Raw genomic sequence first — 27497 nt, forward strand, 5'->3', positions numbered from 1 at the left:
AAAAGAGGGGCATAAAATCAGCAGATGGTAAATACATTGCTCATGCTAAAAAACTGATATACTTGTGGGAATTGGCACAGCAAAGGACACAACCAGTATTAATGGGAAAAGTAAAAGCCCATAAGAAAAATGTTGAAGGAGCTCAGTGAAATAAGAAGGCAGATGAACAAGCTAAAGAAGGAGCCAAGGAAGGGATAGTATGGCAGCCACAATTCCAATTGTTCCCAGTAGCTAAGATAGATGGAGAAAGGATAGAACAGATTGATTTAGTAGCTTTACAAAGAAAAGACCCTGAGGTACAAAAATTGGTGTCAAAAGAAAGACACCAAGGATGGAAAATCTGGCAACATGAAACAGGATTAGTATTAGCAACCAAAACAGAAGAGGATATGTCTGTATGAATAGTTCCGAAAGAAATTAGAACTGAAATGATCTCACTGGTACATGATAATGGACATATGGGACTAGATAAAACCCTTGATAGCCTGCAAATGGTAGGTTGGTGGCCAAATATGGGGGTAGATGTAGAACAATATGTAAATAATTGTTTACCCTGTGCAGCAAATAACACAGATACTAAAATAACAAAAGGACCACTATGACATCAGAGAATAGAGAGTCCATGGGCTAGGCTGCAAATTGATTTTATTGGTCCATTAGCAAAAACTGCAAAAGGAAACCAGTATTGTTTGGGAATAGTAGATCCTTTTACTAAATGGGTGGAGACAATCCCCACAAGAAATAATACAGCATTAACTACAGCTAGAGTGCTGATGGATCAAGTTATTACGAGATGGGGCATCCCTAAAGAAATAGATTCAGATCAGGGACCTCACTTTATAGGAGAAATACAAAAGGATTGTGCCAGGCTTTTGGCATTAAACAAAGGTTGCATATAGCTGGACATCCTCAGAGCTCAGGACAGGTAGAAAGGACCAATAGAACAATAAAAACTGCTCTAAGGAAAGTGGTAAATCAACAGTGTAAAGATTGGGATCAGAAACTACCGGTAATATTGATGGCCATTAGGGTGAACCATAGCGTCACATGGTGTAACTCCATTTAAAGCTATGACAGGAAGAGATATGAGGTTGCCTAAACAATGGTGGGTAATTGGTACACCCCCAGATGGATTACAACCTAGAGTGTTAACAGACCAACGGATGCAGAAATTACTAGAATCTATTGCTGAAACGCATAAACAATTAGCGATAGCACTTAAAGCAAAGGTTCAGCAAATGGATAGGAAAATGGGACCAATCCTGCACCCTCAGGAATGGCAGATCGGTGATATGGTTATGTATAAACACATAAAAGAAAAAGGCCATGTCCTAAGCTCTATTTGGGAAGGACCAGTTAGAATAGTCAATCAGGCAAGCCCTAAAATATATCAATTGGATATTCGACAAGGAAAAAGAAAGGTGTCAAAATGCTTTCACTCAGCACAGTTGAAAAAGTAGAAGGGAGAACAAAATTAATTATAATATTTCTCTTATTATAGGATCAGAAAAAGATAAGATAGGAAAAATGCAGAAAGAAGGAGTATTGAACGAGATGTGGGATGAGGAAGATTGGTACCAATCTGCAGCTTCCACTACCTGGACAAAGCAAGGGTTAGATGATTTCCTGGAAAAATTGCCCATTCTTGAACCAGCTAGAAAGAAAGATAGTCTGACATAAAGGAGAACATCAAGTCAAGAATAGAAAGAGATAAGAAATGGCAGGAGAATGGTTTCATGATTTACCAGATTTAAATGAAATGATGGACCTAATAAACATGTCTGAGGAGAAGTTAGAAGAGATAATCATGAATCTAGAAGGCATAAACAACCTAGAAGAAGATAGTGATGAATTCAAGTCCACGGATAGTGATAGAAACAACTGAGGACGAGGAAGAAGCAGCTCACCCGTTAATGATAACGCAATTAATAGTAGATGCTCAAGGGAGACTTTGGTCCTAGTACTGTTAAATGACCCAGGGGTTAGAGTAGGGATACTCTGCCACATTGATACAGGGTCATCAATGTCCATACTCAATTTAGACCTGAATGTAGATCTCGGTCCCTATACTCAGGAGACACTATGAGGTTAATGGAGTAGGGGGACAAGTCCGCATCCATATTAGTCAGCCCATGTCGATCAGCATAGGAAATCGGCTGATTTTGACTCACTTTGGGTTGATGCACAGGGGCATGGGAGGATATGGGATTATTGGAGTAGACGTGATCAAAATTTTAAATTGTCTTATAGATTTAAATCATCGAGCTTTATGGATCGCAGTATAATTTTATTGAATGTGTTTTACTAAAGATTTAAATATTAAAATAAGTTATGGTTGAGATAGTTGGGTTATTGTTAATATCAATTTTTTTAAAACAATATATTGTTAGTAAATGATTTAGGGAAAGTAAAGTTAATGTTATTTAAAAGTTTTTGTTAAAATAAATTATAAAATTGTTTTGAAAAAGAAAAGTCTCTCTCATTCTTTATATCTTTCCGAAGGGGAAGCCAAATGCGATTCTATTAATCTTGGCTCTTCTGGGTATTTATGTCTATGGGAATCTACTATGGTGGTGTGAATTCAGACACAACACCAGCGATCCAGTGGGCCAAGTCTCATCCCAATGATAAGGTTTTGGCTAATAGTGTAGAGGAATGTGTTTTCACAATTCCTAAATTAAGAAATATAGTAATAAAAGTAGTAATGGGACTAGTTCGAATTATAGAATTTATGGCACAAAATTATAGGGGTAAGGTACTCATCACAGATGATGACCACAAATTTAGTATTTTATTCAGAGATCAAGGAAAGGGAGTATTGGCAAAGGTCTGATGAGAAATCACCACAACCTTCAAATTGTACATGGAAATCAGACGAAGGAATAGGAACCATACGTGGTAGAGTAGTTAATGTAGGACCAGGGTAGCATGCACTATTAGAAGGATTAAAAATAATTGGATGCTCACTAAATTTATTGTTAAGTGCGGAAGAGAGGGTGAATTCAGGTATAAAACTGACAATTAAACCCAAGAAGATGGTTATAGAAAGAACAATGAAGGCAATCACAGAAACAGCAATAGAGTGGATTAAACCGAAGACAGCAACTATTGTCAACAGTATTCAAGGGTGCGAGTTCACAGTTTGAAAGAATGATAGGGCAAAAGCAATAACCATTATCATGGGTCCTATAAAAGCCTTAGAACAAAGTGTGGGAGATAGGAGATGGAAGTTTGTTACAACCTATTATGATGCTCATAAGTGTTCCATTGTGTTTGCCTCTCAAGAGCGGGGACACTTAATGACCCATCTGGATTATCATATCATACCAAAGCCATCAAATTGTGATTGTGATGCTACTGATAATACAGATAAAATATAGAGGAAAGTAGCAAGAGCAGGACAATGGCAATGTGCCATAATAGAGGGACCAAATGTAATGGCACGATCAGATAATTTAATCATATATCCAAATAAGAATTCTTCCTGTGCTGTCATAGCATGGTATGTCCCTACATGGAGTAAGGAGAGTACAAAAACAATACTCATACAATGGTATCATAATTTTGTTAATTTGACAGAAACTCAATTTCAAATTATAGACCCTCAAAGAGGGGTCAGCAGAATAGATGTTCAGTATGAATTATGAGTTGAAATTACATATAAAAATCAAATGAAATTACAGATACCATGATATGTACATATGATAGAAAGTGCGAACGAGGAAATTCGGGTCAAGTTTTATTTCATTATTGGTGTGAAGGTACTGTAAATATAACTAGAAGATGAGGAAGTGGGACCTGGAGAATTAATGGTCCACACTTTAGTTATCCTTTCTCTTTTACATGGATATAAAAACCAGAGTCAATGAGCATTGGTCCCTATGTTGTGAAAGAGGATATCAAGAAACAGTTGATAATAGATCCCACCTATTCTCTAAAGAAAATAATAATAGATCTACACCACATGAATATTTCCCATCAAAATCCAGAATGCAAAAAAGTACACTAACTCATGAGGGCTGGAAAAAGTGGATGGAAACTCAGCTTCACCTGAAAACTCCAACCAATAGAATGAAAAGAGATTTGAAGGGTACAACAATATTAGCAGGAACAGGTGTGTTAAACAGCATAGATACCGAGGTATTGGCCAATAAATTAAATTCAGTGGAGAAACATTTGGGTGCAATCTCAAAACCTTTAACAACATCTCTGAATGATATGAGTGTTAGTCATCATTTTATCATGAATTTGCTTCCCAGCTGGGAAAAATTACCAAAAAAAAAAAAAAAGGATCATTTGACTATTCTAAAGACAGTAGAGGTATTACAAGACAATGTATCCTTAGCTTTAGCATATATACAGGTGCAAACTTGGACAAATTATGTGGTAAAGAATATTATAAGACATGGAATGAGTGGTATTTTCTCTCTTGAAATAAGTATTATGTGGTAACATGCCTCAGAAGCTGAGAAGAGATTGTACTCTTGGTGGAGAATAGTAAACTTCACATACAATCCTCAATTAAGCCAAGCAACTATGTTTATAATTATGATGTCTAAAGCCCATATTGAATGGATATTTCCGATTGTATCACTTGGGTTAAATATTAACGCAAGTGTAATGCAACCAATTGAACATAAACTTTGGGCAATAAAGCAGAATCAGACATGGAAAACTGTGGAACTTGAGGCTTATATGAAAGAATGAGGGATTGGAGATATCTGCAGTAATGATGCGATTCAACCTTATGACATATGTTTAAATGAAGAAAGAGGAAAATGCCATTACCAATTAGATCCTTTTCCATTTAATGGTTCAGTTGTTGTATATGTTGGAAAAAAATGTGTATGTTTAGAAGTTGGTGCACATTATTTGAAGTAAATTACATATACAATGTAACCTAACCCATAACCCTTATGAAAACAAGTGCTTGTGTAATGTTACCTCGGGGATTGGTTGCAGTTTCCAGTTTGCATTACCCGAAATTGAGAATGAGGAAATTAAAGATCTATATCAAATATGAGAGAATTAACCCAGTCGCCTTTAGGACTGAACATAAGTTTAGTTAGGCAATTAATGAATCATCCTGAATTACAAAGACAATTTAAAAAGGCCCAGGAGAATGCATAGAAAGTTATGATCACTGTCCACCTTTCCACTAAGAAAATTGAGCAAGTAATTGAGCGTATAAGAAGTGATACTAAAAATAGATGGTGGGAAGTATTTTTAGCATGGTCCCCCACAGCAACGGGATTCTTTAGTGTAGTTTTACATCCCATTGTGATAGTTTGAGCATTCCATGTTCTAATGATAATTACGTTTATTGTCCTGGTATACTGGATCAAGCTAAAATTCAAACAACTAAAGTACATGCAGATCCCCTACCTGAAAAGGATATATTGACACACCAAGGAGTGTAACCAAAGTGAGAATTGAGAGTGATGAGGGATTGTGCCAGTATGAAGATATGACGGCTCGGTTTCCGGCAAAGGAAAGCCTTGAGTCTGCTCTGGACAAGACCCCATGCCCATTGAACTCATTGGATTATGAAAATGGTGGATAGATAAACGAGTCTATCATACCAGCAAGGAGGGGAGTGTTACCAGAGGCTTTCTTTTACCTTTCTTTTTCACTTGCTTAACTTCTGTGTAGTTTGCAGCACCTTGGAGAGAGAGACTGACAGCCAGAGAAGGGGGTGGGGGATGGGGAAGTGAGAAACGTTGTAACAATTCACCTCTCCCAATTAGCATTTCAAAGGCAGTGTTAGCATCAGAGTGCTTTAGTGTGCAAGAAATAGTTCGTTTTAAGTTAGAAGTTTTAGGGAAATTATAATTAATGATAGTTTGTAGTTAAAAATCCAACATGGCCACCACTATTTTCTATTAGGAACTCCCAAGATGGAGGACACAAACTAAATTGATGAATAGCAAATCAGAAATAAGGGTTGAAGAAAGTTTAGGAGGATGACTCAAAACACCTGCAGGGAGGGGGCAGAAGGAGGAGTAGCTATGAGGTAAGGGTAAAGCTGATTGGTTGACCTTTCAAGCTGCCTGCTCCCTGCATGGGTGGCAACTCATTCAGCCAATCAGAAAAGGTCAGGGAACTGAATATAAGGAGACAGCTGGCAAGGTAAAACGTGAGTGGTAGGAGAAGAAGAGAGGGAAGGAGAAGATAATTGAGAAGCAGCAGCAGAAGACTAGAGAGATCGGAGGAAGAGGGAGGAGACTGGGGACTGGAGAATGTGAAAGAGTGACAGAGCAGAAGGACCTTAAGACGAATCAGAGAGATTGAGACAAGGAGTGTGTCATAACTATAAAGGGAAGGGTAACAGCTCTCCTGTGTACAGTACTAAAATCCCTCCTGGTCAGAGACTCCAAAATCCTTTTACCTGTAAAGGGTTAAGAAGCTCGGGTAACCTGGCTGACACCTGACCCAAAGGACCAATAAGGGGACAAGATACTTTCAAATCTTGGGGGGGGGGGAAAGGCTTTTGTGTGTGCTCTTTGTTTGAAGGGGTTGTTCCCTCTTGGGACTGAGAGGGACCAGCCATCAATCCAGGTTCTCCCCATCTTTCTAAACAAGTCTCTCATATTTCAAACTTGTAAGTAAAAAAGCCAGGCAAGGCGTCTTAGTTTTACTTTGTTTTCTCAACTTGTAAATGTACCTTTTACCAGAGTGTTTATCTTTGTTTGCTGTACTTTGAACCTAAGACAGAGGGGGGTCCTCTGAGCTCTTTAAGTTTGATTACCCTGTAAAGTTATTTTCCATACTGATTTTACAGAGATGATTTTTACTTTTTTCTTTAATTAAAAGCCTTCTTTTTAAGAACCTGATTGATTTCTCCTTGTTTTAAGATCCAAGGAGTTTGGATCTGTATTCACCAGGGAATTGGTGAGAGGTTTCTAAAAGCTTCCCAGGGTAGGGAATGGTGGCAGCGGACCAGAACTAAGCTGGTAGTTAAGCTTAGAAGTCCTCATGCAGGCCCCTACATTTGTACCCTAAAGTTCAAAGTGGGGATACAGCCTTGACAGAGTGTAAGTCTGATTTTTGCTTAATTCAAAAGGACCGCTTGTGTGTATGCCTGTCAATAAAGCTGGATGCCTGCTGCTGAGTGAGAACTGCCCCACCCCATCTTGTAGGCAGCCGTCCACTGCTTGCAGAATGGTAATTGTTAATTGTTTCATGTTTGTTTAATGGTATATTCTAACACTGTTTTATGCACAGGGCCGGTACAACCACTAGGCAAACTAGGCGGCCGCTTAGGGCGCCAAGATTTGGGGGCGCTGCTGCCAATCAAGACGCTGGCTGCAGATCGCAGACTGTAGGGAGGACATATATGATAAGAACCACGCTTCCAATGAATTGCTCTCCTGCCATTTAGAAAGCCAGCGAAGTCCTTTGATTGTGAATTGATAATTGTACAGATATTGCTGTGTTGGTAGGTACATTACAGTAATAGCTCCTCTGTCTTGTAGATTGCAAAGCAGCCAGAAGGAGAGTGGAGCAGCTTGCGGCAGGAAGTGTAAGACTCCCCCTGGGACTGAGCTGTGCTGTCAGTGTGGTGCAGGCCAGGGCCGGCTTGCACATGGCATGCTCGGAGAGAGGGCTGCAGGATTTCCAGGCAGAGGCTCTGCTCCCTGGGGACAGAAGGGAGGGACGCCACGGCTGGCAGCTCTGTGGGCTCTCTCGTGTGGAGGGGCGGCTAAGCCACTTTATCCCACCTCCCTGCGCCCCAGCTTTCTACCCTGCTGACCCTGCTTTGGCGTGAGGGCCGTGCACTCTCTGCCTCACAGTTCTGCCTGCCCCACGCCCCTGTGCTGGAGCGAGAGTCCAGCATTCAACTCCCGGGCGCAGGACGGACTCGTGAAGGCAAAGCAGACGACACGCTCCCATTGCCCTGTTGCAATCGCACTTGGCCCACTGCTGCATGCCAGGGACTGGATAGGAGTGCGCCCATTTCACCTTGCGGCTCTTTGAATCCAACCCTGCCCGCCGCCCCCGACCAAACCCAGATTGCGCCCTCCACACCCAAACTCGGTCTGCTTCCCGTCCCCTCCCCAGCCAAACCCGATCCTCCCAGTAACCGAACCCATTCTGCTCCCCTTGCACTCCCCAGCCAAACCCGAACCCCCACTGACCGAACCCAGTCTGCTTCCCTTCCCCACCAAACCTGATCTCCCAGTATGAGGGAGTATCTGCCATTCTAATTTTATAAAAACAACAAGGAGTCCGGTGGCACCTTAAAGACTAACAGATTTATTTAGGCATAAACTTTCATGGGTAAAAAACCTCACTTCTTCAGATGCATGGAGTGAAAGTTACAGATGCAGGCATTATATAATGACACATGAAGAGAAGGGAGTACCTCACAAGTGGAGAACCAGTGTTGACAGGGCCAATTCAATCAGGGTGGATGTAGTCCACTCCCAATAATAGATGAGGAGGTGTCAATTCCAGGAGAGGCAAAGCTGCTTCTGTGATGAGCCAGCCAGTCCCTATTCAAGTCCAAATTAATGGTGTTAAATTTGCAAATGAATTTTAGTTCCGCTGTTTCTCTTTGAAGTCTGTTTCTGAAGTTTTTTTGTTCAAGAATAGTGACTTTTAAATCTGTTCTAGAATGTCCAGGGAGATTGAAGTGTTCACCTACTGGCTTTTGTATGTTACCATTCCTGATGTCTGATTTGTGTCCATTTATTCTTTTACGTAGGGACTGTCTGGTTTGGCCAGTGTACATGGCAGAGGGGCATTGCTGGCACATGATGGCGCATATCATATTGGTAGACGTGCAGGTGAATGAGCCCTTGATGGTGTGGCTGATGTGGCTGGTTCTCTGATGGTGTCGCCAGAGCAGATATGGGGTCCAATAACGTGTATTAGTGCTAATGATCAATGCCATATTATGCAGTATTCGTTTTTGAAAGTTTACAATAAGCGATGCTTCTGGGGTGCACAAGGTGGAACTTTTGCCCAGGGCACAAAATATCCTGGCCCCAGCCCTGCCTGGGGCCCCTCCCACAGCGCAGCATCCCCGCCGCGGCCACCTTCTCGGGTCTCCCTCCCCTCCCCAGCGCGCTACCCAGCATGCAGCGGGCGGCGGGCTCGCACCAAGATGGCGGCGCCTCTGGATGAGTACGAGAAAGAAGCGGGCTGCGTCCCCATCCTGCACCCCGAGGTGAGGCCCGCCGCGCCCCGGGCTCTCGCCGCGTGGGGGGCGGGCTGTGGGGGGCGCGGCTGCCGCCCGCTCTCCGCTCCCAGCCGGCTGCTGTGCGGGTGGCGCGGCCGCCGGGGCGGGGGTGGAGGGCGCTGGCTGCGGCTGCCTTGGCCTGGGGGCCGGGCGCGGGGGCGGCTGCGCTGAGGGAAGAGGCCGCCGTTTCCCTTACCCCGGGGCTCCGCGGGGCGAAGGGTTGGGGGGCTGCGCCCTGTCACCGCCTCGGGACACAGGGGGAGGGTCCCGCCGGGATGCAGCGCGGGGACCCGCCTCAGCTGCCTCTGGGGTGGCGAGGGGCACTGCGAGCGGGGCGCTTGTCCCTCCCGGCCGGGGGGAGCGCGGGGAGCGGTGCAGGCTGTGGCATCCCTGCCCGGTCCACAGGTGAGCGCTCCGCTGTTCGGGCACAGCTCTGCACGGCCCTGTGGGAGACTCCGCAAGGCACATGGCTCCGTACAGCATCGCTCACTGCCTGGCGGAGTAGCACCCTCCTCCCCACCATCCCTGACACCGCAGGGCTTGTTTATACAGCATAGGAGGGTTACAGCTAAGCTACTGGTGGCAAACGGTTCAGACCTGGAATAAACGCTTCCTGCTGTTCTTGAGCTACAGTTTGCTGTAAGAAATTGGGCCTGGTCTGGCTCAGTCCAGAACTTGCTGGGCTGTGTGTGTTTGTCGTTACTTCCCCCCACCCCACTCAGTATACTGGACAAGTGCTGGAGTATTTGTACAGACGCTCTTTTCTTAACCTGTGTACTATCTATTTTTTTAACATTCGCTTTAATAAAATTGTAAAATTACTTGATAACATGTAGAGGTCACTTTAGGTAATGTTTCATACTGAAAGAGAGCCCTTGTTTGTGTGTCAACCATGTATAAACATGATCCAGATCCCCTCTGATGGTTTATAGTATAAACAAAAGTTTTGTGTGTGAACTCTTACCCATCTAATATGGTGAGGATTGTAAGACTTGTTTTCTTAGCCTATGAAAAGATAAATAACAGGTGTGCCAGGTACCAGGTTTTGTCAAACAGATGGTATTACTTTTCCATAACAAATATTTTAAAGATGCTTTTAGGTTTCTTGATATCTAAAGAGACATTATAGTGCTAAATGTGACTTTGTGTCCTTCTCATTTTCATACAGGCTTTTGACACTTAGGAACCACTCCAGTCAACAGGAGTATGCTCCTAAATCTCATTTAAAAATGAGATCTAGGCTCCAAAATCAGACACTGCAATACCTAAGTGACAAGCAGTGCTCTGCAAACAGGTTCTTTGGTGGTAGCTTGGGTGGAGTGCAAGTAAATATGCTGCTTGTTGTTGTTCACGCTAGGTGATCACCTCCTTTCTAACTTTGAATAAATACTCTTGGTATCTGAAGTTCTACATCATCTCTTTTTATGAATGGAGTTTTCAAAATTGTCCTAAGGTATTTGTCTAACCTTCTGTAGCAGATACTTTCTCCTTTGGAGTGAGATGTAAGGGGAAAATATTGGTCAAATATTCTAAAATTGGAGAAAACATGAAGTCCCCAGAGAATTGCAAAGGTCTGCTTGTGCTGATTGCATTGCAAGGTTAGAACCCTAATTTATAGACTGACAAAATTTGAAGGAACAAAAAAATAAAGCATGTACAAACTGTTAGGAGAATCACTGTGAGCTGAAAATATATTGCTGAAAATTGTTTGCTAATTTAGAATAATTATATTTGCAGAGTTCATAGTAAAACAGGTATTCTCAACATTGGTTACATTTTTGTTTTATATGCCAAGGTGGTGGTGATAAGGCAGTAAAATCAGATATTGTTTCTTTGGTATCTGAAACTGAATACAGTAGTTTACAAAGTAATGATAGAATAAGTAGTATAAACAATAACTATGCTCTTCCTCCTAGCCTCTACCCAAAACAAACTTAAAAATGTTCCTGAAGGAGACTTCTGTTTAAATCCAAAGAAGAAAATGACAGTCCAGTATTACTTTGTATAGTTAGATTTCAACCAAAGGATTTCATTTTAGACTCTCTCTCTCTCTCTCTTTCAGTCATCCTCTAGTCTTTCCACTGATTTCATTGGGCATTGGCTCAGGTCCTGGAATCCCTAATACAGATGATTTTAAAGTAGAAGCGATATTAATATGGATGATGTTGCTGGAGTTGAAAAAGAGACGTTCTGTAGTTGCACTCACAAGATCCTGTGAACCCTTTGCTTGTGTGACGAAGGTCTGCACAGGCATATCTTATTGAAGACAGTTGGGACTACTTGTGAGCAAAGTTGTACACTGGAGTTCAGTGTTTGAAGGATGGGGCCTAAATACTCAAATATCCCCATGTACATTACCTTTACAGAAAAGTGTTGAAGGACACCAATTCCTGTCCAAGCAGGGCTTTGGAGCGGAGCCCAGAGCTGGAGCCCGGAGCAGCTCCGGAGCAGCGGAGCTGCAGGTTTTTGCCTGGAGCTGGAGCGGAGCCGGAACACAGCTCCAAAGCCCTGCGTCCAAGTGACAAAACTTGATTTTTGTGTGTGTTGACAAGAGGCTCAGCTGCAAAACAGGAGAGTAATAATGAATTTTGGCAGAAGGGACAGAGATGGAGAAGAGTGCTGAAAATCTAAACTCGTTACTTTGATAGGGGGCTCAGGGCTAGGGCAGATGGTTGGGCTTGGGGTTCAGAAGAGTGAGGGCTCTGGCTGGGGGTGCGGGCTCTGGGGTGGGGCTGGGGATGAGGGGTTTGGTGTATGGGAGGGGCTCAGGGCTGAGGGAGGGGATGAGGGTTCTGGGGTGGGGCAGGGGATGAGGGGTTTGGGTGCAGGCTGCCCCCAGGAGAGAGGACTCCCCCCAGCCTTGTCTCATCGCAGCAGCCCCGGGGTTGGGGCCAGGGGAGAGGCGCCTCTCCCCGCCGGCAGCAGCTCCGGCGGAGAGGCTCCTCTCCCTGCCAGACGCAGCTCTGGGACCAGGGGAGAGGCACCTCTCCCTGCCGGCAGTCCTGTACTCCTCCCCGTCCACCCCTAGCTCTCTCCTCTCCAGGCCCCTGTGGCTGCACGCCCGTGCGGCCCTTTACAGCCTGCTGCGTAGCTGCGCAGCTTAGAGGGAACTTAGGCAGGGACCATCTTTTTGTTCTGTGTTTATACAGTGCATAGCACAATAGAATCCAGGTTCATGGCCTGGGGGCTGCGAGAAGCCGCGGCTTGCACATCCTTCTGCCTGCGCCATTTCCTGCAGCCCCCATTGGCCTGGAGCGGCGAACTGCAGCCAGTGGGAGCCGCGATCGGCCAAAGCGGCAGGTAAACAAACTGGCCCGGCCCGCCAGGGGGCTTACCCTGGCGAGCCGCGTGCCAAAGGTTGCCGATCCCTGGTTTAACCTTTCTAACCTGCTCAAAGTCAAGTTAGGCTGTTCGGTGAATACATGGCAAATTTAGCTACACAGTGAAAATATGTATCTTGCTAGGTTTTCATTGAATGAGGCTGTCTTTCAGGAGCCGTTATTAGCTTGACAAGCACCCTTTATTTTAATCATCGTCCCATTTATTTATGAAAAATAAAGTATCTTCATTTACCTACAAAAAAGAAACACCCATTTGTAAATTCCCAAATCAGGAAATTCCAAAACCCAGGAATCTTCATTTGAAAAGCCAGTTAGTTATGCATATTATCAATTTATCAAACCTATCACAACATACACAAAACGCATCACTTAAAAGCAGGGAAATGAATAATTGAAGGGTATAATTAATCCTAAAACTTCCTATATGCTAAGTGATTAGAAATTATGGGTGCCTCTTTTGGATGCCAAACGAGACAGCTGAGCAGGGCCTCCCCAACTCTTGGAAAATCAGGCTTTTTTTAAAGTGTCAAGTTGAATGCTCAAAAATCACTTGTTACTTTTGAAAGATGTAGGCGTCTGGTTTTTATGTTAAAAAAATATTTTTCATCACAGTACAACCTTAACACTGATCCAAAATAAATGTTGAAAGTACTGATGAAAACACAACACACAATTCTCCTGAAAAAGAAACCAAAAACTCTCTATGTACAAGTTAATAATATAAATTGATAAGGCAAACTCCTATACATACGTAAAGTTAGTTATGCGCTTTTCTGAATAACTGCCTGTTCAAGATTATTCTCAAGAAACAGCAATGATAAGAACTTTACCAAAAAAATTACTGTCAGTTGATTTAACTGCAAATATTGTCCATTTAAAAGCATTGCTTAAAAGAAAATACTTTGATTTTTGATATCAAATAACACATACATACAAAAATAAACCCATTATAATCCAGAGATCAGAGATTAAGGTTGTTGTGGTATGAATATTTTATACTCGAATAGAAATGTTTTTTTTTGGTGAACAGTGATATATATTTTTGTCCTTAACTATTCATATCCTTGCTTTTTAAGTGTTTGGGTTTTGTGTAAATCATAAGAAACTATGTTGTTGTCACTTAGCAAGCTTTAAGGTGTGTGCATAGCTATTTTTTTGGGAGAGCAGAGGGAGTGTTGAATATACAAATGTACCCTGCGGATACAAGGAGAAGTGTTGAAGACCGAAGTCTTTAAAGGGAGGATTTCAACAAAATTTGTCTCAGTACTCTAGTCAAACTAATTGAAAAAGCTGCATTGGTGTTGGCACCTGTAAAAAGTGTTGTAAATTGTTGCTACTGTAAAGGAAAATGCTGGGTTAGAATGGAGTAATCAGTTGATTTACATTATTTTTTGGTGCTGAACTGATGATGCTTGCCATTTGTATAATTTAGTTTCAATCCCAGGAGAGAGAGGGGAGAAATCAGGTGTACTGAGGGAATTTCTACAACTGTTCTCAGAACCTGTCCAACCTGGCACAACTTCACCATAGTATTTTGTTGTTCACTAAAATTAACACACCGGTCACACTACCAAGATCTTTCTGAAGAAGCTTCTACCTCTAGTTGACAAAGTTCAGTTTTTAGCACTGTTTTGTGTCAAGTACCATACATTGCAGAAGGGCACACTATTTTAATAACTTAAACTAAAGTTTGGAGACATGTTGATATGAAATATTGCGTTACTTACAGCCATGGCAAAGGATTGATTCAGTTGCTAAATACTGCTATATAAGTAGATTCATGGTAAGTGAGGATTTGTGCATTGTTAAAATGATTTTAATAAAGCAGTAAATAGCATACAAAAATACTTTAATTCAAACTCATTAGGCGTTATTATTTTTGTTTAAACATTTGAAGATGAATATATAAAGAACTCCTCTTGGAAAATCTGCCTCTCACTGAGGTGGAGTAATTTTGCCGACGGGAGAGCATTCTCCCATGGTCATAGCCCATCTTCACCAGATGCGCCTCAGCAATGTAGTGCCTTAATGTAGACTAGTGCTCAGACCTGGTGCACACTACAAACCTATGTCGATATAACTATGTTGCTCAGGGGTGTGGAAAATCCACACTCCTGAGTGACAAAAGTATACCAACCTAACTCCCGGTGTAGACAGAGCTCTCCTGTCGGCATAGGTAGTGTTTTCACTAGGTACTACAGCAGCACAGCTGCACCAGTGTAAGTGTAGACAAGCCCTCACTTTTGAACCAGCACGACTTACTCCTCCTCATCTGTGGATGAAATCCCATGATTTTTCTGACCTCCAAATATAGTGGTTGGATTAATGTCTCTAGTTGAGTATCTTTGTCCACCCCTTTGTAATGTAAAAATTTGCATCCGCATTGGGAAATGTGCAGGATTAATCATTTAGTTTGGTGGTTGACTTTGCTAAGAAGAATTCTTCCACTTTCAATTTTTGCCTTCAGTGAAAGGATTATTTTGGAATGCTTGAAATTAAAATAACAGAAGGCTTTTTCAAATATGTTTTTCTGAGGTTTTTTAAGGAAACGCTATCCACTTGAACTTTTGTCAGTTTCCAAAAAAAGTTAAATCTTGTTTTGGGTACAAAACTTTCCCTTCAATTTTTTACAATCACACTTTCCAGCTTTATTTTTTTTTTTTTTTAAGTATTCTCCCTTATTATTGTGTGGAAGACCCCCCACAGTTAAGAGAAACTGATGTACAGGGGAAGTAGGTTATACCCAAGTGCTTTCAAATGCACAAAGTAAACAAACTGAATAATGATAATTGGAGAACAGAGGACTTATTTTTTTGTCATTTTTGCTACTCCTCTTGTAGCAGTAAAAATATTGTGATACAGTAGGAAAAAAATTCCCAGTGAAAGTAAGTGCACACACAAGTTCATGGTATCTCTTTAAACCAGGGTTTTATCTGTTGAGTTTTAGCCGAGGCTACCCCATGACCAGCTAAAATCCTGCTAAATGTGTTATCTATGCTAGGAAAAAGGTGATGTTTAGCTCAGGCTTAGTTAATGTGTTAGCTAAACCTGACCTAAACTCAACCACTTTTCATAGACAAGATAGACCCTCAGTAGCTCTTAAGTACCTGTTATCCTGGCACATACTTGGTTTAATTCTTCATGGAGGCATCTAAGGTCCTTTATTGACAACAGCAACCCCATGGGGTTGGGTTGGCTTCTCTTCTATCTGACATCAGCAGGTGTTTCTAGAGGCATTATGTGATTCTTCAGAGCTTTGCAGTCCACAGTTTGAACTATAGTTTTAAACAATTAGGACATGATCACTTAATTGTACAGGAGCTTTGTTTCTCTAAAGGAAAAAGAAAGGTCTACTGGCATACGAAATGACTAGGAATAGATTGGACATCATAGACCTTGGCTAACCATGGGCAATATCCTGAGTCTGGGATGGAATTAGAATGACTAATGATTCAGGCCTGGATTCACAAGGGATTTAGGCACCTAACTGGATTCACAAGGGATTTAGGCAGCTAAGTCCCAGTTTCAGGCTCCACTACGATTCACAAAACTCACACCGAACCCTGTAGATGCCTAAACTCATTCAGAGTGAAAGTTCTCAAAGCACCCAAGTTTCTGCCTTTGAGCATGTGTACTGCTGCCTCATTTTAGGAGTCTGAACAAGTATCTCCAGCCTAAACTACAGAGCTGTTTGCTAACCAGGGAAGATCAGTGTTTGGCTGCCTACTGGATTGGGTCCCATTCGAAATCTAGCTAGTGGAGGTGGTGTTGCCCACCTTATAACTTTTAACCGAGTGGGTAAAGCACTTGCCTGGGATGTTGAAGACCCAGGTTCAATTTCCCCCATCTGCCGGAGAGGGAGAGAGGCTTTGAACACAAGTCTCCCAACCACCTCAGGAAGGTGCTCTAACCACTGAGCTATGGGATATTCTGATGTGAGGCTCCTTAAGGATATGTCTACATGGCAATAAAACACCTGTGACTAGCTCAGGTTAGCTGACTCAGGCTGCAGTGTAGACATTCAGGCTCTAGCTGGAGCCTGGGCTCTGAGACCCATGAGGGAGGAAGGTCCCAGAACCTGGGCTCCACCTTGAGCCCTACCGTTTACATTTCAATTTTATAGTCTGCAGCCCGAGTTCCGTAAGCCCAGTCAGCTGACCTGTGCCAGCCATGGCTGTTTTATTGTAGTGTAGACAGACTCTTAATTTCTCCTGCTGCAGCTGTTTCACTCTCTGTAAATAGGCTCATCAGAGCAGGGGCAATGGCTCCTGGTCTCCCAGGTGGATATCCTAACCACTGGACTGTAGAGTTGTTCTCTCTCCCCTCTCTTCTCTCCCCCCCCCCCCCCCCCAAGTATTTATAGACTGTGGAACAGTCATTGGGCTAGAGAATGGGATGGGTCAGGAAAGGATGAAAGATAAGATAAAAGGAATGGCTAATCAAAGCAAGGTGCAACATTAGGTGTGTCCTAAGTTTTCCTAAATTCTACCAAATTTGAGAGGAGGAACTCTTGTTTTTCAGAAGAAAATTGCAAGATCGCCAATAGTTCACTCTACAATGCAGTTAATTGCTTTATGTACCCATTTTAGAGAGATTTTTACTGTGAGCATCTTACCAGTAGTATTGGTCCATGATAAGCAAGTAAATTGAGAGTTTGTAGAGTCTTAGCTCAATCATTTGTTCTCATAAAACATATGATCTTCCCCCCCGCCCCAACTTTTGGTAAAATCACTGCATCCAGCTTCTCTGTACTTCATGGGTTACTTAGCTTTGAGGATTTCTCCCTAGTGTAAGGTAAAATTGGGCACACTCCATATTAGGTAATGATCCAAATTTTATGTTTTTCACTCTTTAGTCCTCTGAGGTAACAATTTTGAAAAAGATTGATTGTAACAAACTAAACTACACTTCTTATAATTACTAGTTCTATTATTTATTTCATTAAGTGGTTTAATATTTTATTATGGTTGTACCCAGAGAATCTGGTCATGATCAAGTTGTTGTATAAAACACATGTGTAGGCATAGTCCCTGCCCTGAAGAGCTGATAGTCTAAGCATTACCACAATCTCTCCTGGTTTCCTGAATTTCTTAAAGCTAATCTTCATCTGGTTATTGCATACCATGCCTTTATATGCAATTCTGCATTTTCACAGAAACTTTTAGTACTTCATTGTTTTTTTTTGGTTTTTGTTTTGGTTAGGATTCCCTTTGAAAAGCATTGGTTTATTAACTCTATCAGAAACCAGAATCTGGCTGTACAAATTTGATCACATTACCCCTTGGCAGCAATATTACTTAACATTTTAAAGGAACAAGAGTCCTAGCCATCTGTTTTTGTCCTCCACAACCATATGTAACAGCTGTAAGCAACAGTATTTCACTCCACTCCTTATGTCCAAGCAGGCATGTTGACCTGCTTGTTGCCTCTTGCTATATATAATTTGGAGTTGCTACTGCTTCAGTATTCTGTTCTTAGACCACTTATTCAGACAACCTTAAAACTTCTTTTAAAAAAAAAAAATTTTTCCTATGGATCCTCTTCTATGTGTGCTTAGCAAACTTCTCCCCCTTCCTCGTCTACTTACTGGAAAATTGGGGAAATTTGTATTTGTCGTTGGATGGAAGATGGGCAGGCGGGATTGTTTGTGCATTGTGTATTTTGTGGGAAAGGTTGATTTTTTTTAAATGCCAGTCACTTGTTTCTGTTTCTAAAAAGAAACAAGAAAATGTGTTTACAAAAAATTAAGTTAAAGTTAAGGTTGAAAGCTTAAATCCACAGATGTCAGTAAATCTCCATTTTAGGCTATGTCTACACTTGCCATTTCAAGCACAAAATATCCCTTTTTTTGCACTAAAACCGTGGGAGCGTCTACACTTGTTAATGACTTTTTGTGGTGAAACTCAGAAGTTTCACCGCAAAAGAAAACCACTTCACAAGAGGCATACAGCTCTTACCGCTGTTCTTTTTGCGCTGTTGTGAAAGTGAAGACACGTTCTACCAGTGTAAACACCTTTTGGCTTCCAAAGGATATCCCATAGTTCCAAAAGTGACCATTCTGGCCAGCATCTCCGCTGCTCTGATGCCAGGTAAAGGGATGTCTGCCCCTCCCCCTGCAAGTCCCAGGAAGTTTGAAACTCCCTTTCCCTTTGCTTGTAGATGTGGCAGGGTAAGCAGCCAGACAGCAGGAGGTGTTTAAAAAAAAAAATGCCAGGAAAGAAACAAGGAAATAATGGAGCTGCTGGGACATGAAGCAGGGCAGCACCGGGCACTGAGCAGGGTCCCAGAATGCCTTCCGCTCACCCCCTCCTTCCCACCAGACCTATCAAGAGAGCTGCACTGTGGGATAGCTTCAGCACTGCTCTCATCCACCATGGAAGTGCTGCTAGTGTAAACCCTCTCTGACACCTGAGGAATTAAGTGAGTACACAAACCAGCACTTTTCTTTCATCGGTTCCCTATCACCGGTGAAACTTACAGCGCAAAAACTCTGCAAGTGTAGACATACCCTTATCTGCTCCTATTCACCAGTGGTGTGTGTGATTTTCTTCATTCTCAAAAAAGTCACTTTGGATATGTCACCACTGCAATTAAACATCCACAGCTGCCCTATGTCAGCTGACTTGGGCTTGCCAGGCACAGGCTAAGGGGCTGTTTAATTGCGGTGTAGACATTTGGGCTTGGGCTGGTCTGGGCTCTTGAACCCTCCCCCCCCTCGCAGGGTCCCTGAGCCCGAATATCTGCATCGCTGTTGAAGAGCCCTTTAGCCGGAACCCTGCAAGCCCAAGTCAGCTGAGCTGGGCCAACCGTGGGTAGCTGCAGTGTAGACATACCCTTAGAGGCTTAGACTAAGCATGAGACAGTTCAGCTGAAGAAATTTTGTTATAAGGGACTTGGATAGGCTCTTTCAACCTGTTAATCCTCGTTTGCTCTGATCAAAGTTGAAATATTAAGTTACATCTATTTACTACCTCCTTCCTTCTTTGCTTATACCTCCTTTCTTTTTCTGTCTCAACTGCAGTTTTTCTTTTTTCCTATATTATTAGATCATGTTGTATATTTTCCTTTTGTCTTTCTACGCTCTTACTTATCCCTTTCTCTGCCTTGTGTGCTCACGTCTCTCATATTGTTTTTGCTTTCTACCATACTTTTTTTCCACTTTATCCCAAAAATCTTTTCCATCCACAGTCACCCATGCATCCACACATGAAGCTCTCAAATTTTACCAGACAACAAATGGTCAGAGTATAAAACCTGTTAACCATAGATGGATGTGAATGATTGACATTGCATCTGCTGCCCGGAGAATCCATCTCCAGCCCCTTAGCTGCTCAGAAAGTGTGTGTACTGGGATTTCTAACAATGTGCTATCCCTGAACAGTGCTCATGGCTCCATGTTTCATATCTGTGTCTGGCTAGTAAGTGTCTGATAAACTGGAAGCTCTCACCCCCACTTGTGTGGAAGGAAGGAGCTTCCTCCTCCCTTCTTCCCCCCTTTGGCCACTGAAGTTCAGAGCCACCTGGCTGGTACAAATTTGGGTGAGGTTCTCCATTTCTCTACCCTTCCCCCACATTTTTGAGTACTCCTCCGTAAGTCTGGATCTTGTACTAGTGAAGCCAGTGTGAGAATTTTGTCACTAATTCAAAGGAAGCAGGGTGCTGCTGAGTACCGGCAATCCTTGCCTCTTCTGCTGCATTGTAGTCTTCCCAGTCTGCAGCAGAGTTCAACTGAGCTCCTTTTTGACAGTTTCACTGCTGCCCTTCTGACTATTAGAAATGAAAACAAGACAAGAATCTGGTCAGTTTTAACTGTTGAAATTAGAAAAAGCTTTGAGCAGCAACAGATGGACTGGAGTTCTTTTGAATTAGGAAGGCAATACTGCATTGGTTGATTAATGTTTGGTGTTTTTTCTTTGCAGCCACAGAGTTAGAAATTGTTGGTTTCTTAATGGGTTTATGTTTCAAAGATGATTCTCAGAGAGAATATCTTTCTCACTAGATGTGGAAAAATACTGAGAATATCTCTTCTGTTTAGGTTGGAAAGGTTCTGAACCCCATCTGTGAAGAGAGAGTGACAAAATTTTAGGGTCAAAATTTGACATAAATATTGACTAACCATCAGTTTGAAATGAATTCAATTAAAAAAATAAGTCAAAAGTAGCTTCTGGTGATAAACCTGAACCTGCCAGTTTTGGGTGTTGCAGCCATATTTTCCCGTTTTTAAAAATGTTTTTCTTTCCCATGCTATTGAGTAAGAGCCCACATAAAGCTGGAAAATGGTGACAGTGAAATAATGAAACTGACTATGTAAAGAGCTGTCAAATGCACAAAGTAAACCAAGTGGGGGAGGGAGGGAATGAGAAGCTATTTTTTTGTTAATCTTTGTTACTGTTGTCTTTGTTACTTTAATAATGGTAGGTAAAACATTCTCAGAGTAGGATTTGTAATTTGATAGTTTCCTTTTAAATTAACTGGGCGGAAAGTAATCTGTATTTTCACATGCTTTAATCTTCCATTCCACCAGAAAATAAAAACAGCTGACTAATTTATTGGGCCAAACTCAACCCTCCTATAACTCCATTTAACTCAGCTACACCTGGGATGAATTTGGTTTATTATTCCCAAATCAGATTGACAGGCCGCTTCATTTGGGTAGCCTCCTATTAACTTCCCTGGGGCTCCAGGCAGGTTGAGGGGTCTGTCTGTGTGGAGTGCTTGCAGGGTCAAGGTTATAATCCATCATGATGGTGCACAGTATTGTGTTTTGACATCAAATGCTTTTAAGATTGAAGTAATTTAAAATTAAATTTAAAAAGCCATATTAAATTCATCTCTCAAAGTATTAGAAAATGTTTGGGAAATGAAAAAGGGCTGTGCTGGCAGGGGAACAAATTTTCTAGCTTCTATGACTGTATTACCAAAAAAATTTAAAAAAACCTAAAAAGTAAATTTAAGTGACAATGCATTTTTATGTGATTTCATAGTTTAAAACAGGGGTGGCCAACCTGAGCCTGAGAAGGAGCCAGAATTTACCAATGTACATTGCCAAAGAGCCACAGTAATATGTCAGCAGCCCCGCATCAGCTCACCCCCACCACCCCCCGGCTCCCAGCGCCTCGTGCCCACCGGCAGCCCAGCCAATCGGCACCTCCCCCTCCCTCCCTGCACCTCCTGATCAGCTGTTTCGTGGCGTGCAGGAGGCTCTGGAGGGGAAGAGGGGAGAAGCAAGGGTACTGTAGGCTCAAGGGAGGGGGCGGGAAAGGGTGGAGTGGGGGCAGGGCCTGTGGCAGAGCCAGGGGTTGAGCAGTGAGCACCCCCTGGCACATTGGAAATTTGGCGCCTGTAGCTCCTGGCCCGGAGTCAGTGCCTGAACGAGGAGCCGCATATTAACTTCTGAAGAGCCGCATGTGGCTCCAGAGCCACAGGTTGGCCAGCCCTGGTTTAAAACAAGCCATTACAATGCCTTTTATTTTAGTAAACTTTTTTTTTTTTTTTGAGAGAGAGTGAGTAGTTATGTATGAAGATGATGTAGTTACAGTTGATTTGATCTTATCAGTCTGTGCAGAATCCTCTCCTCTCTCTAAAATCTTGGGGGGGGGGGGGTCAGTGAGAAGTCTCTTTTGTACATATTTTTGTATACTTTATACTAGAGAGATCTGTTTTTGAAGTATCACTACTGCTCAGCAAAGATTTACTCATATTTGGATATATAATGTAATTAGATTGCATCCATAATTTTGTTAATCCAATTAACTTCTTTTATTTTATACAAAGAAAATAGCTTAAAAATTGCCTGCAAATAAAATAAAACTTTAAAGTAAGAGGGTCCTCTAGTACTTCTCTACTTCCCTTCTCTTACACATTTCTCCCCGTATTGTGTTCCAACTACTTTGACATCAGAAGCAGGATCTAGCACAGATCCAGTTCTGAAAATGGTTACAAGGGTAGAGGCATCTTAATGTTAGTGGCACCAGGTGCAGTACTGTACTGTAAGTGAAATATCTGTAACTAAAAGACAGGGCTAGGACTGTATACTTGAATGAGTGTGCTTTCTTATTACACTTTTATGGCTTGACATTTTTTGTGAAAATCTTCACCAGTATGTCCTTTCAGCATGCCGACAGAAGTATTAACTTTTCAGGTAGAGCTGTTAATTAATCGCAGTTAACTGTTGCAATTACCTCAAATTAATTGCGATTAGAAAAACTATTCGCAATTAATCACAATTTTAATCACACTGTTAAACAATAGAATACCAATTGAAATTTATTAAATATTTTGGACGTTTTTCTGCATTTTCAAATATATTGATTTAAATTACAACACAGAATACAAAGTGTACAGCACTCACTTTATATTATTTTTATTACAAATATTTGCACTGTAAAAATGATAAACAAAAGAAATCGTATTTTTCAATTCACCTCATACAAGTACCATAATGCAGTCTCTTTATTGTGAAAGTTCAACTTACAAATGTAGATTTTTTTTTTGTTACAAAACTGCACTCAAAAACAAAACAGTGTAAAACTTTAGAGCCTACAAGTCCACTCAGTCCTACTTCTTATTCAGCCAATCAAACAAGTTTGTTTACATTTATGGGAGATAATGCTGCCCGCTTCTTATTTACAATGTCATCTGTAAGTGAGAACAGACGTTCACGTGGCACTTTTGTAGCTGGCATTGCAAGGTATTTACGTGCCACATATGCTAAATATTCGTATGCCCCTTCAGGCTTTGGCCACCATTTCAGAGAACATGCTTCCATGCTGATGACGCTCGTTAAAAAATAATGCGTTAATTAAATTTGTGACTGAACTCCTTGGGGGAGAATAGTATGTCTCCTGCTCTGTTTTACCCGCATTCTGCCATATATTTCATATTATAGCAGTCTCGGATGATGACCTAGCACGTTGTTCGTTTTAAGAACACTTTTACTGCAGATTTGACAACATGCAAAGAAGGTACCAATGTGAGATTTCTAAAGATAGCTACAGCACTCGACCCAAGGTTTAAGAATCTGAAGTGCCTTCCAAAATCTGAGAGGTACGAGGTGTGGAGCATGCTTTCAGAAGTCTTAAAAGAGCAACACTGTGATGCAGAAACTACAGAAACCAAACCACCAAAAAAGAAAATCAACCTGCTTGTGGCATCTGACTCAGAAGATGAATGTGAACTTGCGTCGTTCTGCACTGCTTTGGATCATTATCGAGCAGAGCCTGTCATCAGCATGGACGCATGTCCTCTGAAAAGGTGGTTGAAGATGAAGGGACATATGAATCTATAGCGCATCTGGCACATAAATATCTTGCGACGTCGACTTCAACAGCGCCATGCGAATGTCTGTTCTCACTTTCAGGTGACGCTGTAAACAAGAAGCGGGCAGCATTATCTCCTCCAAATGTAAACAAACTTGTTTGTCTGAGTGACTGGTTGAACAAGAAGAAGGATTGAATGGACTTGTAGGCTCTAAAGTTTTACATTGTTTTATTTTTGTACATAATTCTACATTTGTGAGTTCAGCTTTCATGATAAAGAGATTGCATTACATTACTTGTATGAGGTGAATTGAAAAATACTATTTCTCTTTTTTGTAATCAAAAATAAATGAAAAGTGAGTGCTGTACACTTTGTGTTCTGTGTTTTAATTGAAATCAATATATTTTAAAATGTAGAAAACCTCTAAAAATATTTAAATAAATGCTATTCTATTGTTTAACAGTGCGATTAATCGTGATTATTTTTATCGCACAATTAATTGCAATTAATATTTTTAATTGCTTGACAGCCCTAATTTCAGGCATCTGAGAATCTAGCTGCCAATTCTGTATATGTGTAATAGGTAAAAACACTTTCAAGTCATGAAGATCAGTGACATGAACTTCCTTCCCCTTTTAGGATTGAGAAAGGTTCTGGAGTAGTCACGCTCAGTGGTAGAAAGAATATTTTACAGTAACAATCTAAGCTAGGGCTTGAAAAATATACTAGATATCTAATAAGGACTAAACTCACCAGCAGAAGGTGAATATAAACAGTGGTGTATTTATATACCTTGTGAAGCATTTTCAGGTCCCTTGGAATAAAAGGCACTATATAAAAGTATAATATTTTATTTCCATGACTGAATTTGAATTTTGGGATGATTATGCCATCTTTGTCTTAATTTCAGATTAATTTTAATGTCATCAGTCCATGACTACTGAATGCTTGTTTCTGACTCTGCAGTAAGCTTATGTATGCTGAAATCCTTGAGACCAACAGAGAGTTATTTTATGGTCATCATATTTGTGGTTCTTATCCATGTGCAGGTTTTAGTTGTGATAATCCAGTATATTCAGGATAAAAGTAGACACTTCTGCAGCTTTCAGTTTTTTCTTAGAAATAGCTGTCGTACATCCCAACAGAACTCAGCTGCTGGCTAAATATTTACAGAAAAAGGAAATAATGTCTCAGTTAACTAGCTGAGTTATGCTGCAACATGTTACACGTTAGGAAAGAGACATTTGTGGTTCTTGTTTCCTTTTGGACAACAGATGTCTCAAAAAGCACCTACTTTGTTTAAAAGTACTTGTGTTTATATTGCAATATGAACACTACATACCATTTTAAATTAAAGGATACAAAAAAGACAATTTTTTACAAAGGTGGCTTAGGAATCTTCAACAAAACACAACATTAGCTATTGGATTCAAGTACTGCACCTTGAGTAGGTCTGAAGAAATCTTTCCACTCCAGTTTTAGAATTACTGCAGTAATGGAGCCAAATTCATAAATGGGCACAAATGCGTTGAAGTCAGTGCAGAGATTTATTTCGGCATTGCTGTGTAGACTGTTTTCACAAACTTGTTCGGAGATGAGGCTGCAAGCAGTGTGGACCTGCTTCCTTCTTAGCTGTCACTTAGGAGACATCCAATTTTAAAAGAAGGCTTTCATGTTCTTTCCTCCTTTCTCTCTCCTGGGCATCAGCTCTCCAGTTTTTGGTTGAGATAGTGACAAGTATCTCTGGATGTGATGAGCATTATGGCCAAATTTTCCTGCAACTTGCCCTACATTTAGTAATATGGAGAAGTCCGCTGGGAGGAAAGATGCAACTTTTTTAATCAGTCCCACATTTTGGAGTCTTTGTATATAGTGCCTCAGACCATCACATCTCCTGCCTGTTGCAGCCTCTCTGCGGTCAGCTGTGGTTGGAGTTGGGTTACTTAATACTTCAGCATATAGTGGATCAGGAGAGGAGGACCTGCAGGACAAGGTTGAAGAAGCAAGTGCTGTGATGAGGTATGGATCTCTAGATTATTTCACTGACATTCTCACACACACCTGAGAGGTGAAACGCTCTGCTCCGGGGCTAGCAATTAGATAAGTAAAGCCTGTAGTGAACAAGAAGAGCTCCTTGAACCCTTCTCAGAGGATCACCTATCTGTGGGCAGACTGACACCTGGACAGTGGATTCTCCCTGTTTCTTGAAAGGATTGAAACAAAAAATTCACCATATAATCTTTCCAAAAATGTCAAGGCTTGTTCTACCAAGGCCCTGAGCTTCACAACAGCCCAGTTGTGCACTGACAAAGCCAAATATCCTTTCCCATAGCTACAGAGTTCCTTTAGGAGGGGATTCAAGAAGGCCTCAGAGTGAGCATTATTGGGTAGGTGTTCAAAGGCTCCTTAGGCAGGTACCCTAGCCCTCTTAGCAGCTCATGATTTAGTGGTTAGGTTCATCAAGGTGGTCTCCTACCTCTGGACATGAGTGAAATCTTCAGTCCCTATTAACTGCAAATCTTTCTCCATCCATCAAGAACATCCATTGTGTGTAAGACCTTAATAGAGTGACTAGCTATGAAGAGATTCATTTTGGATGGATAGCCATGAACACTTACTCTGTTCTGTCTAACAGCTGAGGAAGAACACACAGAGTCTGCACTGCCATGTCTGTGTCCTGGAAAACATTTGATAGAGGGAAATTTTTTTTTTTTTTCATACCTAGTTAATGCCTTACTACGCCAAGATCCTGTGGTTCACCTATTTTTTTTTAATGGCATAACTTAGCTGTATTTAGGGTGGATTGATTAAATCACCAGTTTTAATCATCATTTAAAACAGCAAGCAGGAAACTTTTTTTTTTTTTTTTGACCTAATAGGTAGAGCATTAGAATGGGACTTGGGAGACCTGGATTCTATTATTGATTTTCCCACTAACCTGTTTGGTGACTTAGGGCAAGTCACTTCATCTCTCTGTACCTCAGTTTCCCCATCTATAAAGGTGGGGTTAATGATGCTTGCCTCTTGTAAAGCGATTTGAGATCTACTGATGAAAAGTGCTATATGATCGTAAAGTAGTATTGTTATTTTTTATTTTAAATTATTTTCCTAGCAAAAGGTTGATTCTCTCTAGTTGCAACCATTAAAACGTGTATTTGTAAAAAATATAGCCTTTACAGTACACTAAATTTTATACTACTGTTTGGTAATCAGGATGCTTCTCTCTCACTCTGTGTGTGTGTGTGTGTGTGTGTGTGTGTGTGTGTGTGTGTGTGTGTGTGTGTGTGCGCGCACACACACACATTTAAGCTATTATATAGGTAAACATATATTTAGATTTTTAACTTTTACTTTTTCTTATGTTACATTTACTAACCTTTACTAGATGGTGATGAATTACTCATGAAATTTTGTCAAGCTGCATTTGGATGGAAATTGGAATTCAATTAAAATGCATAAAAACAGCATTTTAAAATTTTAGTAATTAAATAAAACTTCTTTAAATGCCCTGGATAGATAAGAAAAAGTGAGTTTATCAAAACATATTTTGCATTTAAAATTGATTTGTTAAAGCTGAAGTTAGTGTATTAAACTGTTTCTGGTCACGCCGACCTTCAAGATTTTGGCACTATAGTAGCTGTCATCCTCTCACACCTAGTTTTTATTCATAGACTGGAAGAGGAAAACAAGCTTTCTTGCTTTTTCAACTTCCG

At 41.3% G+C, this 27497-nt stretch overlaps 1 protein-coding gene across 1 annotated transcript in view; it reads left to right on the plus strand.

Moving 5' to 3' along the window:
• Positions 1 to 9062: 9062 nt before the first annotated feature.
• Positions 9063 to 27497, plus strand: part of ZDHHC17 (zinc finger DHHC-type palmitoyltransferase 17) — a 125540-nt gene continuing 107105 nt past the window's right edge. The window contains exon 1 of the mRNA XM_065408882.1: positions 9063 to 9172. Coding sequence (XP_065264954.1) covers positions 9110 to 9172 — 63 coding nt within the window. The 5' untranslated portion in view covers positions 9063 to 9109. The remainder of the gene's footprint in view (positions 9173 to 27497) is intronic.

The sequence above is a fragment of the Emys orbicularis genome, chromosome 1 (genome assembly GCF_028017835.1).
Source record: "Emys orbicularis isolate rEmyOrb1 chromosome 1, rEmyOrb1.hap1, whole genome shotgun sequence".
Taxonomy (NCBI): domain Eukaryota; kingdom Metazoa; phylum Chordata; order Testudines; family Emydidae; genus Emys; species Emys orbicularis.